Source organism: Falco punctatus (assembly GCF_963210335.1).
Source record: "Falco punctatus genome assembly, chromosome: 1".
In the NCBI taxonomy this organism is placed as follows: Eukaryota; Metazoa; Chordata; class Aves; order Falconiformes; family Falconidae; genus Falco; species Falco punctatus.
Genome location: NC_137580.1, coordinates 118,653,699 through 118,670,304, shown reverse-complemented (window position 1 = coordinate 118,670,304; position 16,606 = coordinate 118,653,699). Strand labels below are relative to the sequence as shown.

The following is a 16,606-nucleotide window of genomic DNA, read 5'->3' as shown; positions in this document are numbered from 1 at the left end:
TGTTTTTGAGTTTTAGAAAGCAGGCATTCTTTGTGCTTGATGCTGGATGTATGGGTGGTAAGTTCCACCCAACGTGCACGCTGGCTTTGTTCACCATTTGTCTTTATATGGCCAATCTATACATACTGATGACATTTCGGAGAAACTATTAGCATAGTCATTGCAGTTCCAAGAACTACTTACCTTATCTATAGGCTTACTACACGTGAAGCTCTCTCACACACAAGCATTAGGATCACAGCGTATCAGAGGTTCAGGGGCTGGGGAAAACTCGGAGCGAAGAGGGGGAACTCTTAAGATTGACTTGGCAAGCTGGTCTGCTCCTGCCCTGCAGGACCTCACCACGTGTGAGGTGCACCCTCGGCACTTCCACAGTGCTTCTCCTCTTGTTCGATGGCCACCATTCAGGTTAGCGGACCCCAGGGTGGTCACAGGATGCCACCGGTCCACCGGTCCATGGTTTTTTCTCCCCCCCCCAGGTGAAAGCAGAGCTCCAGAAGCAGTGGTCTCGCTTCCTGCTGGCAGATCCTTTTGGCTGTAAACCCTGCTTTCTTGGGGAAAACATAAAATACCTCCGGAAATGTTCACAGAAGCAGAACACCCAGCACCTCGGCAGCAAGCGCCACTCGTGCCGGGGAGCCGGTGAGCCCTGGGGCACGCAGCTCCAGCAGGTGCTGGTGCAGCAGACAGAGCTCAGCCCAGAGCAAGGCTGCCCTGTCCCATCTCACCCCTGGGCAAGCATGTCAGACAGCAGCGAAGGGGAAGTCACCACTGGAGAGACGACCGAGGAAGTCTTTGAAGAAAGTGAGATTTAGAAAGCTGGCTGCTAGGACAGCACCTTCCAACAGACAGGGTATTTTAAAAGGGCGCCTCGCACCTCCAGCATACAGACCTCTCGGATGTGCCATGCAAGGAGGAGGCAATTAATATTTCAATTGCCCCAGTTTTCTTGATCTGAGAAAAATGCCGATCTGGATGTTGCTAACCTGTGTGGCTGGGGTAGAAGAGGTTTGCTGGATCAAAAAATGCTTTGACTTGACCAGCCTGGAAGATAACTAACTGATGCTGCAAGAGATGTACACGGGGAGCAGGACAGACCCTGAAAAAGAGCAGGTTCTGGAGATAAACGTTGTGTCCCAGCAGCTTTATCCACGCTTGACTGCCATTCTGCTCACATAATGGAGAAGTTGCTGGTTTTTCTCTTTCATGGGTGTATTTCATAGAGATACGTGTGTAGAAGACTTTTCTCTCTGCAGACTGAAACCATCCCCCATCTCAAAAAAATAGTTTTAGGCCAAGCCAGAGACATTTTGCTTAAGCATAATGAAAGTATCTATATATATTAAAAAAAAACCCAAAACAAAAACAAAAACAAACAAACAAACAAACAAAAAAACCCCAAAAAGCTTGGGAAGAAACAAATTCTTGCTTGTATTTTTGAGCATCTTCACTTAAAGTTTACTGCTGGAAATATCATTATGAAATGAAAGACCAAAACGTTTTCTTTTGAAAGTGTCCAAATGAAATGTATTGATACAATTTTTGTTTGCTCATTTTTATTTTCACTATGTTTTTGTCACAAGCCACACATTTTGATGAGTCTGCAGGTTTGTCTGACCCGCATTGACAAATGATAAAATAGATCAGTGGTAAGTGCTGCTTCCATCTTCCTCCCAAGAGAACTTCTCTCCCACAAGAACAAAATGGATAATGACATGGGACTGTGACAGCACCAAAAGAATATTGTGAAATCCTTCTTCCAGCATTTAACAAGAACTATGATGAAATTTTAATTGTCGCATACAGCTCACCTAGAAAGCTATGAAATTCAATTTTGTTAATACTCTATGAGCCAATTTCCAAACTTGTGAACACGAGCTAATTGGCATACTTAAAAGAAAAAAGAAAAGGCAATAGAAAGTTTAGCAGGCAATATTTATCTACAACATAAATGTATACCCCAGACACACACATGTGTAACTATCAAGCCTGCAGCTAGTTAGACAGCATGTTAGGAATTTTTCCTGTGTTTTTTTTTCCTTTTTTTTACTTTACTGGCAAGCACTCTATTTTAACCTAAACCCTGCACATGTAATGAAACACATCTTGGGCAACCGGCCCTAGGTAGCCCTGCTTGAGCAAGGGGGGTTTGATGAGGTGTTGGTTAAGATATTAAAAAGCTTGAAGTGGTTTAGAATGTATTTTGCTTGTGTACTAAAAATGTGACAATTGAAAGATTTTACTGTATCTCAGTAAAAGAGTTTACCTTCCAATTGGATTTTAAAGTATTTCAACTGGTCAAGAAACCAATTTTCAGTACTCTCAACAGCAGTCCCTGCTAGGTGCATTTCCCCCTCTCTGTTACGTGTACAGTCTTTTTGCCTCTTTCATTTTATAAAAAATCAACCTTTTTTATACAAGCAAACCCTAGAGGCCTGATAAAAACAATCATCACATGCATGTTTGTAAGTAGACAGCTCAGCAAGTTTCATCATAAAATACAGCATTGTTTATTATATCACTGAAGTACTTGTTAAATCTGGATGGACACACACGATGTATCTTTACAGAAATATTACAAGATCCTCAGTTCCAAATAAAATATTAAGCAGCCCAGAAGACAGCAACAGACTCAACAATTCAAACATGTTAGCAGGGTCGGTGAAAACCGCTGTGAAGAGAGCCAGGAAAACAGGTGACTCTCCTCCTAGGAAGGTGAAGGTCTGCAGTGGGGTAGCCTCCCAGGATTTTCCTTCAGCCCTCCGTGGAACCCCGCAGCGGGAGGAGCTGATAAGAAAACCTGCAGCAGGTCCCGGGGATGTGGGACAGAAGCCGGATTTGTTCCCAGCACTCCTGCAAGTGCACAGACCAGAGAGATAAAAAGCTGGGAGAAGGGACAAGAAATACCATCTTGCTCTGATGAAACAAGAGGCGGAGGAGACAGATGGACCCTAAGCGGCGTTTGTTTTGCAAGTGGCATTTTGTGTAAATTACTTAATCGATTTGCACATAGATTAATTATCAGACAACAAATCTTTAGTGTTAGCCCAAGGTTTTATGCTTGTGTAGACCTAGTAATGGGATTTTTCTCTTTATCAGGCAATAGCTCACCTGTTCCACTGCCTTCGCCTTATGAGAAAGACTGGTGTGAGCTAATGACTTCCCTTGGGATGAGAGAGCCCAGCCTCCCAGTCCCGGCCAGTTTGGTCTCTGCTGAGTCAGTCCATTAAGTAAGACATGGTGGGATGTTCACGCTTAGGACATCAGAAACAACCCATGCTAAAATCTGACTCCCACAGCTTTGAAGTTGTCTTTGCCAAGGATTTTGCTTTCTATCAAAACCTGTATGACAAAAACATTAATTTCAAGCCCAGAAAAGCTTGTGGGGTTCAACAAAGCTTTCCCATTAGATGTAGTGTAATGACTGATCTGATTTGTATGAATAAGGTTTATGCAATCCTAATAATCTGCTGTGAGACATGGTATAAATTTTTATGTTTTATTATACATAAAGCACAGCCTTCCAGACACAATGGCTCCTTCTGTGGCCAGAGATGTCAACTATATGTTTATTATTAATCTGTACTTACGTTCTTTGTTTAAATATATTGCTTCTGCATACCAGGGTCTGTACCTCAAAGGCTCAAATAGTAAAGCACAAACACGCCAGTCTGGAGAGCTCTCTGTCAGTTATGCCTTGGAATCAATAATACCGGTTTGTATTTTTTAAAATACGGAATAAAACCAGTAGATTGAGAGATGCGACAATTCTGTCATGTCTGATGTGCTCACCTCCCAAGGCACCAAACAGAAGTGAAGTAAGGCAGAGTCACACGTGCCACCACAATGAATCCGATGAAGAAGACAAGTTTGGGAAGGCTGGATGTCTAGGAGACACTCCAGTGCTAATGTTCTGTTTTGTTCCAGTGCAAACATGAATTAATGTAACAACCGCTTTTTTTGTAAAGAGAGAAAAGGCAACTTCAATAAAATAGATAAAGAATCATGTGACAACTTGGTCTTAAACTACAGCCATCTTCCCTCTAGGATGCTGAGGTTGGGATGGGAGGAGGTCTACCTTAGCTATGGAGCAAACTATGGCACAGTAATGCTATCTCTACACTTCCAGCCTCAAGTACAGAAGATGAAAAAGATGATGCTGTGCCTCTGGGTCTGTTGGGATGTCCCACACTCCTGTGCCTGATACCAGGACTGGAGGAAGGGAAGTCCTACCAGCAGGCAAGTCATTTCTTCAGCAGTCTTGATCTTTGTGAGGGCTCAGTCTTCAGTGGAAACTGAAGACAACCTTGAGTGTGTGGAAAAGCAGCAGGATGAGAAATGCCAAACCGTGACCTCAGGAGGCTGTAGGCTGCAATTTACCAGGCATAATCCCCTCATCCCAGGCTGACATCAGCTTCTTCACCTGCACTGTAGAGCAAATCACTTCGACTTGACTACATCTGTGTTTTGCAACCTGCTGTCTCTTGGCCCACGCCTCTCATATCCCTCTAGCACCGGCATCTGGTGTTGCTGGCAGTCCCCACTGCAACAGTCAAAGCTTCTCTAGTGGCACTTCCACAACAGCCAAATGGCATTTAGGGACTTGTGGTGTCTTCTGTGACAGACCAGCTGTCACCATCTTTGGGTCCCCCACGGCACTGCTCGCTTTCCTAGCTACCCCGGCATTCCCATCTGCCATTGCTATACTGGCTTATTATTTGGCCAGGGTACCAGCTTGTTAGATGGGCTGCATACATGTCTCAACTTTGTAGGAACTATCCTTCCTTTCAGGACACAGATTCTTCCTTTTGTTTGCTTCAGGAATTTTCTTACTTTTCCCCATCAGTCTCAGCTCCCAGTAAGAGGAAGGCTGTGATCTGTAAAATTCTTCCTGACATTAGTACATTTTTCTTTTTTGATCAAGAATATTTTACCGACATTTTCTTCAGCTTTCATACCAATCCCATTTCTGTATTTTCTTTCTTTTCAGCCTGCCATTCCAAATCTCACAAACTATCCGCTGTGCTAAATGTCATGTTGTGTTTAGGTATTTTTGCAGTCATTCCTGGAGCCACAAGGAACTACAGTGAAGCAGCTTCTTTTAAACTTTGTCACTGCAATTAGCTCCAGGAAATGGAATTGAAGCTGCCAGGCCTCAGAGGCTTGAGGGCTCAGTTTCCTTGTGTACCATGTTCATCACATTGTAATGACTATTTTCTCCCATCACAGCCAAATTCTCACTGCTCTCCCTCTTTGCTTTTCAGTTTGCTTCTCTACCTTCCCTGGAGTCAGCTCTGACGTTCAGCCCAGTAGCATCCCTGCTACTGCAGAACCGGGCAGCAGTTCTGGGCTGTCCACCCCCTCCCAGAGGCTGCCCTTTTCCACACGTGCACCTGCATCCCTCTGGGGCCGAGCAAGTCCCACCTGCCCAGCATGCCACATCTGTCTATGCAGATGCCAAAATTGGCTTTGATTTACCGTGTTCCACGTGGGCCCTTGGCTCACAGTGTCCCAGTTCCCCTGCCTGGAGGACCGTGCGATTGCCAGAAAATGGCACAATTTGCAGGGAGTTTGGACCTGCTTGAATGTGGAGAGCTGATTCCACGCGCTGTGTACCCCTGAACACAGGCACCACAGATGACGAGGCTGACCAGGTGCTTCAGGCTTTCTCTCGCTTTGTGTTGAAGAGGTTGTGCCAAGGTCTGGCTCTGCGTATTGCTTTGGGATTGCAGTCTGCCCTGCAGAGTCCTCTCTTCAGACAGGGAGGCTTAGCAAAGCAGGTGCTAAAAGCCATCTAGAAGAATGCAAGGTAGAACACAAGCTGACTTTGAAATTATTTTTGTTGCTAAAGTCTAGCGCAGGTATTCCTGTGCCAAATGGAGTAAAACCTCCTGCCCTTTACATCTACAGGTCACAGACTGCCAGGCTGCTTCCACCATCCACCCTGGTCCTCTCACCATGGTTTTTCTGAGCACTGGCACTACACCCCCATAGCAAGTGTCACACCTCATATAGTAACCCCCCATCTTAGGTTTCAAAGTTGTATCAAAGCCCTCTACGACTTAAAACGTGTATTGCTGGCAAGTTGCAGTTAAATGCACCCCAGTACGTGAAGAGTTGTTAAGTATTCACCAAGGTGGTTTATATTGTGCACCAACATCCGAAGCAGCATTCTGAGATTTTTAAACAGATTTAGGCTACTTTGGGCAAGGTGCAAAGACTTTGCTGTGAAAGCCAGGCTTCCACCTGGAGCTTTTTCAGTGTCTTACTTTCTTTTCTCAGAAGAGTGTGCACATGTCTGCAACTACTTACCACGTGAGCGTGCAAACACACGGCGGAGCTGCGGGATGCCATTCTGCAGGTGGTAGCAGAAATTAAATCTTTACAAGAGTTCAAACCCAGACAGATTCTTAGAAGAATACTCCATTGAGATCTGTGAGATGAGTGTATAATGCTATTACCTTCAAGGTCCCTAAGGCAGACGTTGCTTGGAAGGTGGGCTTATGTTCTGCAGAGCTGCAACACCCACTGGCCCTGAGCTCTGCTTCTATAGCAGTACCCCATGCTGTCACTTCTAAGACAGCTGTTGGATTAGACAGCATTTCCGTAAGGCTGATTTTGACGTTGTCAGAAAACCTGCCAGCATGCATATGAACTTAAATATAAATATTCAAAGCAGAACAATTTATTAACAACAACATTTCACAACAGTGTTTTTCATTTCAACTAAGCTTCAAGATGCCTGGGAAACTTGTGGGTAGAGGACTGACTGGGTGTAGAAGATTTACGGATCATTTAAAACATTCCCATTTCACAGCAGCTGCTTTCAGACTGATCACGGTCACCTTGCCTGCTTGTTTAAGAAACAAAACCACTTAACTACAGATGTTTCTTAAATTGATTTCCTAAGAAAAACGCAACTTTAGGGACTGTATTCATCTGAGTATCATGCAAAGATCTGAAAAGGCTAAGTACAAGTAGATTACGCCCGAGTGACGTGATTGCAAATTGAAGCTGCAGTAAGCTGGTATCAACAAAGCAGGACGTGTGCCTATGGCACCCCAAGTGTTCTTTGATGCATTCAAAAGGTCTGTGGCTTTGGTAGAAGAAAAAGCAACTGGCAAAGACAATTCCATGCTCAATGTGTTTCTGTACAGTTTATTTTACAGGAGATGAGATGAGCACTGTGGTGCATACAAACTTGCAGAACAATATAGGAAAATACAGTTTAACCATATGAAATTGTTTTACAGTAAGACAGAAAAATTATGTATAGGAAATGCCTTCAACACTGAAGGACAAGATCCACAGCTGGCAAAGTAGCTTCTCTTGAACTCTGCCAGTTTACCCAAGCTGAAGATCTGCCCATTAAATCTTTTCTGCATTCAACTTAAGTTCAGTAAGTGATTCCTTCATGTATCCTTATGGAACAAAAGCCATCTTGTAATTTGCACAATGATTCAAGATTTACTACTTACTCAGACAGAGGCTGCAACTATTTAAGGGATCTATTCAGCCAAAATTTATGGGAAGTTATAAAGTTTTGGTTAAACATCTTTAAAAATAAGTCATTAGTACTGGCAAAAGACAACTTTCCTAGAAATTTAGAAGTATTTAGCAAAAGTTACACAAAAAGGACCAAATAAGCAACTTTTAGTAGAAAACTCTGGTTTAGTGTATGACTGGTGTCTGGCCCGCCTTTGAATCCCTGCTGTTAGAATGTCTGCAAAACTGTTTCGTGGATTTCTCACACAGTCTTTGGCTGCTGAAAGAAAGGAAACTGTCTGAGGAGGAGAAGAAAATATTTGTCCAATACTAGTACCTGCTTTTTTCAGAATGGATAGAGGTTGCTGCCCCTAAAGACTGTTTTTAACCTGCTGGAGCAGAAGAGTGGTAAACAGACATCCAAATTCCTTAAGCTATTCTGAAAATCTCAGCCATCACATCAAAAAACTCCAAAGGAACAAGGAATTTCAGGTCAAGCGCTCCCAAATTCAAATGACTAAGACTGTCAAGTCATACAGATGTGAGATGCCTGAAATCACCACTCAGCTTTAGACTTCCAGTACCAGAAAATTACTTCTCAGCAACTGCTTTAAAAAATAGTCAAGGTTTTTTTTTTATTTCACACAATAAAAGTCTGCTTTGGCCCCACATGCCACCTAACTGTTTTTATGCAGAATTCACTGCTTGTTCTACTGAGACCCCTATACTGAAGATGTGTCAGAAGATGAGGTTAGCAATGTTCCTTTGATGCAGTTGCTTCCAAGTCTAACATTTTCTACTCCATTTACAGCATTAAGAATTTAGGAGGACTGTGCTGGACAGTAAATGATCAGAGAGACAAAGGCAGGTCTACTGGATATATGCATGTCCTAAAAAGAGTGCACAGTGCAGAGCAAAGGAAGGAGGGTTGAGAATCCTGCACAGATCTGTGCATACTGGCTGCTCCTGAGTTTAGGGAATTTGTAGGGTGAATCCGTGTATTTTACACCCTTGTAGCGGACAGAATTTAAAGAGGCACTTCAAGGGGAACTACTAGTAGAATTTTAGTAGGGGTGTGGTACAAGCCGTTACTTGTTAAATCAGTAGCCCTGAAAGACTGCATATATTCAAAGTTATAGTCTTTTCCACTCACTGAACCTGAATACAGCAGCTGAAAAGCTTTTGTTCTGAATATCCACTGAGTTTGTCTCTTACGACGCACCTGAAATAGTTCAACTTAATGTAAGTTGAGGGAATTAAATTTGAATGTTTCAAGTTTACCTGTTTTTTCTGTAATTATAAAGTGGTTAACCTAAGATTTTGTTTTTATTGGTCTATGAAAGATTTTATCCACGTACAATTCTTAGAATCAGATGCATCATTAGGCACAAAAGGTTTCTGCCTTAGGGAATGCATGGGATTAGAAATTTAAGTTAAATTGTGCTATGTGTTGGTCCCTTCAGAAAAAATGTCCAGGAAGAAAAAATAAACTGACACTAGTACAAAAAGGAATCATTGCACTTCCAAACCCAGTGGCTGGTAAGAAAAATCCAACACAAAACCCAAAACAACCCCTCCAAAAAGCATGCACTTACCGCTCTCAGAAAACATCCAAAAGCATGAAGTTTGGTCAGCACATTAAAGCAAGAGAGATGTTCTATGAAAATTTAAAACTAAAGATCCTGAAAACTGGTGTATCTCAGTGACGGAGAGCTGGCACCCAGGAAAAAAATAAGAGTTGAAAGGTGCACATTTATCTACTGTAAGACAAAAGTCATGAATATTATTTATACAATAGTGCTTCTCAGGAAAAGACAAGGATTTGCTAATGGGAAAGACTTCATCACCATTATGCAACAGAAAGACTGTGCTCCAAGCTCCCGGAGAATATCTGGACTCACAGCCGGCTCAGTGCAAGGGTGCAGGACGTCACAGTGCTGCCTGATGCCCAAACCCATTCTGTAGTCACCAGTGTGGCCCTGCCACATACCAGTCTCCCACTGGCACAACCAGGTGCTAGTTGGAGAGCATCTGTATCAAGCAATAGATACAAAGGAATGTTTAATCACTGATTTTCATGCGTTAAGCAGAATTCAGAGTGATGAGCCTGTTACTGGACCCACTGGGGTCTGAGGGAGACAAGTGCCTTGTGCTGAGAAGCTCAATTGCCACTGGGTCAGCTATTTTCCTGCCATATGTGTTGGGTTTTAATTTCAATCTGCCTGTGACTATTGCCCACCTGGTTAAGCTAAATGTAAATGTTAAATGTCAGACACCTCTGCTGTGGGAAAGAATGTAAGCTGCTCCCTGCCCCTGCACGAGTGAGTGCAGGAGGAATGCCCACCCAGCACGAACCGGTCACAGCACCACTTCAGCAACCTCTTGGGACCTCACTCCCCTATTTCAACACATGCTGTGGAGCAAAAAGCCTTTCCAGAAAGGCCTGTTATCAGGAAAGCTCATTATTTTGAAAACTGCCTTTCTGAAACTGTCTTTTGAAGACCTAGTTCTTGCAAAGCAGAAATGTAAGGGTGACCAGGACTGCCTCCAGGACACCAGACCCCGACTGCCATCTCTGGGAACAGACCCAGCAGGCTGCCCTAGCACGGAAGAGCACACCAGCAGCGATACACAGCAAATATGTTTTCAGTTCAGAAGGAAACAATCAACTGATCACACCAAAAAGTCACATCTACTCACTCCAGGGGGACCTTCAAAGTGCTGGTCTGGATTTCTTAAGGTGCTTGATAGCGAAGGACCCACCTGGGTAAGCAGTGCTCTTTTTCCTCCCTGTGTGTGACTGAAGAAATAGATGGGCAGAGCTATTTTTTCACTTAATTTTGGAGTTGGGTTTTTACAGGTGTATCAGGTGAGCTGTAGGCCCATGCTCTAGAGCTGCACTCCTAACCACAGCCTGTCACTTGTGGAGCTGCTGGGAACTGCACGTATAGCAGCTATATTTTATACATTAAGTATTGGAGGTTCTCGTTTCCTAATGTTTACCTTATACACGAATTCAACAACTAAGGAAAAAAAGAGGCTTGTGCATTTCTATTTGTTAGCCTGATTTTCAAAGTCCACCTGCATGCTCCCTGTCGTGTTCCAAGAAATGTCTAAGCACCGAGCACTTTGAAAGAGGTGAAAAGAAGAGTGTACGTTTCTACATGCCCTGGTTTCAGCTGGGATGGAGTTAATTATCTTCTTAGGAGCTAGCGCAGTGCTGGTTTTGGCTTTGATGTGAGACTTTTCAGTTCCTCAGGTCTTGCTAGCAAAAAGGCTGGAGGGGCACAAGGAATTGGGAGGGGGCACAGCCAGGCCAGCTGTCCCGAACCAGCCAGAGGCATTCCATACCCTGGGGCATCATGCCTGGGGTATCCACCTGGGGGCTTGGCTGGGGCAGGCAGGTCGTTGATCAGGGACTGGCTGGTGGTGACCGGTTGCGTTGTGCACCACGCGCTCCTTTGTTCCTTTCCCTCTGGATTTTATTCTTTCCTTTCCCCTTTTCATTGTAACTGTTATTGTCAGCATTGTAATTATTGTTCTTTCATTTTTATTCCGTTTCAACTATTAAATTGTTCTTATCTCAACCCTCGAGTTTTGCATTCCTTTCCAGCTCCTCCCTCACCCAGAGGGACGGGGAGGAAAGTGATCAAGGGGCTTCATGGTACTTAATTACCAGCTGGGCTAAACCACGACACTACATGAGGAGGCTAACTTGCAGAAAATATTTAAATGACATTAAAAAAAGGGACAAATTTGAAGAGGTTCTGAGAAGGTCTGACAAATTATGACTGCATGTAAAGTTTCCTGTGAATGCTTTACAGAAAATTCCTGCGTGGGGGGTGGGAGACCAAAAACCACAAAAAAAAAAAGAGAGGTGATCTCAGTGCAGTTCACTGTCCCAAGACAGCTACAAACGCTAACATTACAGCATGGGGCTGTCAGTTAAAAAGCAACTAATTCTGCAATGTGAAACTGCACAGATGCATAAAGCAGGAGAGATCCGGGGCACAAGTCTGTCACACAGGAAAGGAAAAACGATTTCAGGGTTTCCTGCAACTGTGCAACATGAGGGGCAGCACAGCCATGCTGCAGCAGCTCAGCAGGGCTGCAGAGTGGAAAACTATTCTACCAACATAACAGGGATTTCCATATGACTTTCACTGATGTTACGATATTTTAACTTTTTTAAAAAAAATTAAAGCTATTTCTAAAGATCCCAGTGTCAGATAATGAAGTAACATTCTTATAAAGGAACAACTGAAGTCTTTCAAAAGACGTTCAACACATGGAAGTGATGAACAAAGGTGAATTACAGACATTAGTGAATCTGGAGCAGACTGGCAATCTGAGAATTAGGCTTTTTTGGATGTTGCTCTGTGGAAGCAACTGGAATCTTGCCAGCGATGGGAGAAGAATGCACTTGGCCCATGTGGCAAAGGACTCATTACTTTCAGCTCATTAACTCCAACAGGAATCAGCCAACAGCACTTCATCCAGAATGAGCCTTCTGCTAGGAAATTAGCTGAAAGAATACCTTAAAGAAAGATTTCCAACAAGGACTCTACTGAGTAAACCGTGCCAGAAAATGGCTTTGGAGACATAGGTGGGCTGGTACGGATGATGAATAAAATTTATAATTCTGTACGGTAGCTGCAGTTAAAGCTGGTAAGCACCTCACCAGCTCTGGCACCGGAGTCAGGACACCCAACAGACTCAAACCATAGGAATTCATGGAGCCCTTGAGCTCAGACCAGGGCCAAAAGATTCCGGCTGAAGCAGAGATCACTGGGAAGCCAGAGGCTTGGCAGCATGAGACAAGTATGTGACAGTATTGCTTAGCCAAACAGGGAGCTCTGCAGGAGCAGCAGGACTCCTGAAACACCAGCAGCACCAACAAAGACCCAGGCAAGCAGAGCTACCAGGTAAGAGCCAGATGCAGGTTCCCAGTAAGTACCTCTTCAGGTGAAATCAAACAGTACTAATCAAAAGCTCACCTTCTGCTCTGTGACCAAAGAGCCGTAGGGAGATGTAAGACAGCTTTGTCACTCAACAAAGAAACACTGATAACTGTAGTGATTAATATAGTAAAACCTTGCATCAAGTGTGTGAGCTCACCTGCCAGACAAAAGATGACCCTTAAGCTCAGTACCTATAGAGGTCAGAGACTTTGCTATTCCTGTTAATCAGTTACATTGCAACAACATCATGCTTTTCACATGCTAGCAGTTTTAATGTAACATGAGGCTTGATCTTGCTCCAGAGAAGCCGTTTAGCATAAGCTACTGACTGAGAAAAGACTGGGTTCAACATTTTTGCAACTCAATGGAAGATGAACAGAACAATGCTGCTCAAACTCCTGAAGTTACCTTGTTAGGAACAAACACAAGGGCAGGCATCCATGCTTCCTTCAAACATGCCACTACCTTCTTCGGAGATGCTGTCCTTTCAGAAGCACTGGGGCCTCAGCGCTCCCTGATTTATAAGGCATCACACTGTCCACGATCCATCAGCCAGAGAGGCGAACGAGCCAGGTAACACTGATCCTGCTGTCTGCAGCATCGTATCACAAAGGAATATCATCTTTTGCAGGAAATAAGCTGGAAACTCTCTACAAGCAACAGCAAAACTTCCCTAACGCTTCCACCAATTACAGAGTAGCGTCTTGTTGTAAGTGAAGCATTTCACCCACTGCAGAGCAGCCCTGTACCAGAGCTTGCTGGGCCTGGTAAAGATTAACAGCCCAGCTACAAACTCTCTCCTCAGATTACTGAAGTGGAAAGGAGAATTATCCTTCTGTGCAGCTCACACATCCCTGCAACATTTCAAATGGACCAAAAACTAGAAGTAGGAAAACTGTCAGGAAATAAAACAAAAGGGGAAAAAAAATTACCCTAAAATACAATTGAGAATTGACAGCAGCTTCAATACACCTTAGTAGAAGAAGCAAAATACATTTCAGTCCTCACAGAAACCTGTTCTAATGAACAGTATTTCCAGTCCAAAACAGATAAAAAGCTCTTTAAAGAAAGAGGAAAAATAAAGTGTAATTGATAACAGATTATTTCAGGTATTTATTAAGGAGAATATTGTATAAAGTGCATGACTAGTTTGGTTTTGCAATCAAAACAAGAATGTGGCGTCATCAGGATTGCTCATTTGAATTTACAATACAGCTCAGAATACAAGAGTCAATCTGAGATGCAGCTCTTAAGTACTCAGGTTATTTTTGGCCATTGAAGTTTTGAAAGCTCACCCTGCACCTCTGGTTTAAAAAAAAAAAAAAAAAGTGCCTGTCTTCCAAAATGCATGGTAGAAATAGGAAAAATATACATTGGTATGCCAAAAAAATTAATAGGACTGAGAGTGAATTGATAGGAAGCCTGAAAAAGAGAGATCATCATCAGAGAAAAACTTCCCTGCTCGAGCAGCAGAAAAGGAAAGTGTATGGAAGTAGGAGGTAGGAAGGACTACGCAATGCAAAGCAAACCATGTTTCACTTGTATTGCAATGGTCTTTGCAGGAACATAGGAGAGACTCACATAACAGCGTGCTGGATGCTTCCAACACTGAGAAAAAGTAAAGAGCTGTAAATTCAGAGGTGTGTAATGGATGTGCAGTACAGGAGGTGTCACACCAGGAACAGTCATCCTGAGCACGCAGTGGTCATGGCACTGCACCTGCCAATGTGGAAAGGTTATAAAGGCTAATGATGCAGCAGAGAAGTGGGCTGTGGAGGTGTTTGCAAGACAGGAACGAATCTATACTGCTAAAGAGATGGTTGAGAAAAAGGCAACAATAGGAAAATGCAACAGAATTCAGTCTGAAATAACAAACCAGAAAAATAATCACTGCAGCAATATTAGAATGTCTTTCAGATAAGACTTTTCTGTGTCTCAGTTTGTATTTGTAAAGAGTAATACTAATTCTTAATGATCTAATCACAGCACTTTGAGGCCGACGCACAAAACCCTAGAATAGTAGTAAAATAAAAGAAGGGTACAATTTTGATGCCAAGATAAAAAGGATGGCAACAATAAGATAAAGCGGAGCGTAACTGTGCATCAAATGGAATAGTGCGGTTTGGGAAACTGTAGATAACACCACAGTAAACACTGAGTAAAGGCCACAGTGGTGAGAATCAAGGTTTCTGCTAATCTAAAGCAAGAATCTTAACAAACCTGGCATTGTATGAAACGTTAAAAAATATATTAACAGCAACACTGAATAAACAAATGAGAAATAACAGCAGGAAGAGAAAATTAATACCTTTTCAAAGCCAGTCTCCAAACTACGTAACACTATGTGCCAAGAGCAGTGTTGAATTTTTGGTACTGTGTGGGTAAGGGTAACAAAGGGAAAACCTAGAGGTTAAGAATCTTGATGGTGAAGAAGTGCTGGGCACCAACATCTACATTTAATGCAATCTAGCATCACAGATTCATGGCACCTTTGAAAATCAGGCTCTAAAAAGATAAACCCCACAATTTAGCTGGACAAACTTGGTAATTAAGGATACCTAAAGGCCGTGATATTCACCTGAAGGAACCAACAAAGGGCAATTTAAACCCAGATCCCAAATAAAATGTTAGGGGACTCTTCTTTAAGGAGATTCTGTGAGAAAACATCTTGCATGAGCAGGAAAGGGTTCGAACATCTAATTTATTCCTTGGTATATATAACCTCTTTCTGTCATTGAGGGCACTCAGACAGCTAATGAGGTAGGTATAGCACAACCAAGTCTTTCCTGATAAGTAACAGCGATGGTTAACACTTTCAACCTTATTGATTGGGCTAGAACAGAAATCATCATGATAATGGGTTTATGTATCCCTGAGAGGGAGTATAAAACAGGAAGAATAGGAGACTTCTCCACAGCTTTTGGGAGAAGGGCCATCACTTCACTGCCATAGTGGGAAACTGCATTGTATGAAATCAATGTATTCACACAACATTGCTGTGAGATATGCGTGTTTTTATAGACAGGGGAGCCAGAAAAGTTAATTGACTTGCCTATGGCCATGAAAGCAGTCAGTGACAGACCTAGGATTCATGATCAGGACTTCCTTGCCTCCTGCATCATGTTCAAACAGTTAACTACTTGCTGGCCAGAGGCTCACCGTGTGGTTGTTCTAACATACTGTATAAAGATAGTCATGCAAGGGATGTAGCACAAAGTCACTGAAGAACAGAGCGCTCTCTGTACCAGAAAGCAGATTTCTTCTGGAAGCTGCGTGCAATTGGGAACCTCTGGTGGGAAGCACACATCTGGTTTCTTCACCCTGGAATGTCTGATGCTTAAGGCTTAGCACAATGAGGACCATTTTAATGACTAAATGTAACAGAGAGAGCCTGTACAGGCATAAATTACAAGGTGTCTGGTAGTGGAACAACCTTTTCCCTATGCTCTTCTGACCCTTAAAAAGCAAACATTAGCCTGGTTAATTCAGTGGACTCATCACATACAACTATAGATCAGTCTATATTTCCATGTCCACGGGTCGGATATCTCCAGTTTTGTGTTCTTTTACCCACAGTTCCCTGTCTTTGGCAGGATCCACTTTCCGAAGCAACTGATCCACGAGCTCTACTGTCTAAAACGAACCAAAACAAGAAGTGAAATGTCAAGGGTGCATTTCAAGCAGAGACAGTCATTTCTGTAAAGCGCAGAGCAGCTATGGGCACGCCTACGTTGCATTTGCAGACAAGTGAGAACTGCATGTACGCAAGACACTGTGGACAACAGCCAGATCTGAATGGGAAGCCTCATAGCAGGAAGCAGAGAAGAGGCAGAATTTTAATGTCAAGCAGAGACAGGCATCCTATGCCAGGCATTGGCCAATTGGTCTCCGACTCCTGTTCTGCAAGCTGTATCTTACACCAAATACAACCATGTACTAAGGTCAGCATACATCCCCCATATTTTAATATTTGAAAACTAGCCAGTTTTTAATAAGAAAAAAATTATATATACTCCGTCCCCAACAGTGGAATTATTTGCCATCTCTCTTGCAAGAACAGATGACCTCAAGGAGTAGTGCATCACTCTGGGAGAGCTAATAATGGCCCAGGCTGACCAAATGTAATTCAAATCATGGTGTCTCCCCCAGCAAAAAGCTGT

General features: G+C 43.1%; 2 protein-coding genes across 6 annotated transcripts in view; one reads left to right on the top strand and one right to left on the bottom strand.

Moving 5' to 3' along the window:
• Positions 1-8,126, top strand: part of GLP2R (glucagon like peptide 2 receptor) — a 41,122-nt gene extending 32,996 nt beyond the window's left edge. The window contains exon 13 of the mRNA XM_080380904.1: positions 480-8,126. Within this exon, the coding sequence (XP_080237030.1) occupies positions 480-815 (336 nt within the window). The 3' untranslated portion in view covers positions 816-8,126. The remainder of the gene's footprint in view (positions 1-479) is intronic.
• Positions 7,131-16,606, bottom strand: part of GAS7 (growth arrest specific 7) — a 103,305-nt gene continuing 93,829 nt past the window's right edge. For all 5 annotated transcript variants that reach the window (XM_080380782.1, XM_080380781.1, XM_080380783.1 and 2 more), the window contains one exon: positions 7,131-16,079. In XM_080380782.1, coding sequence (XP_080236908.1) covers positions 15,966-16,079 — 114 coding nt within the window. In that variant the 3' untranslated portion in view covers positions 7,131-15,965. The remainder of the gene's footprint in view (positions 16,080-16,606) is intronic.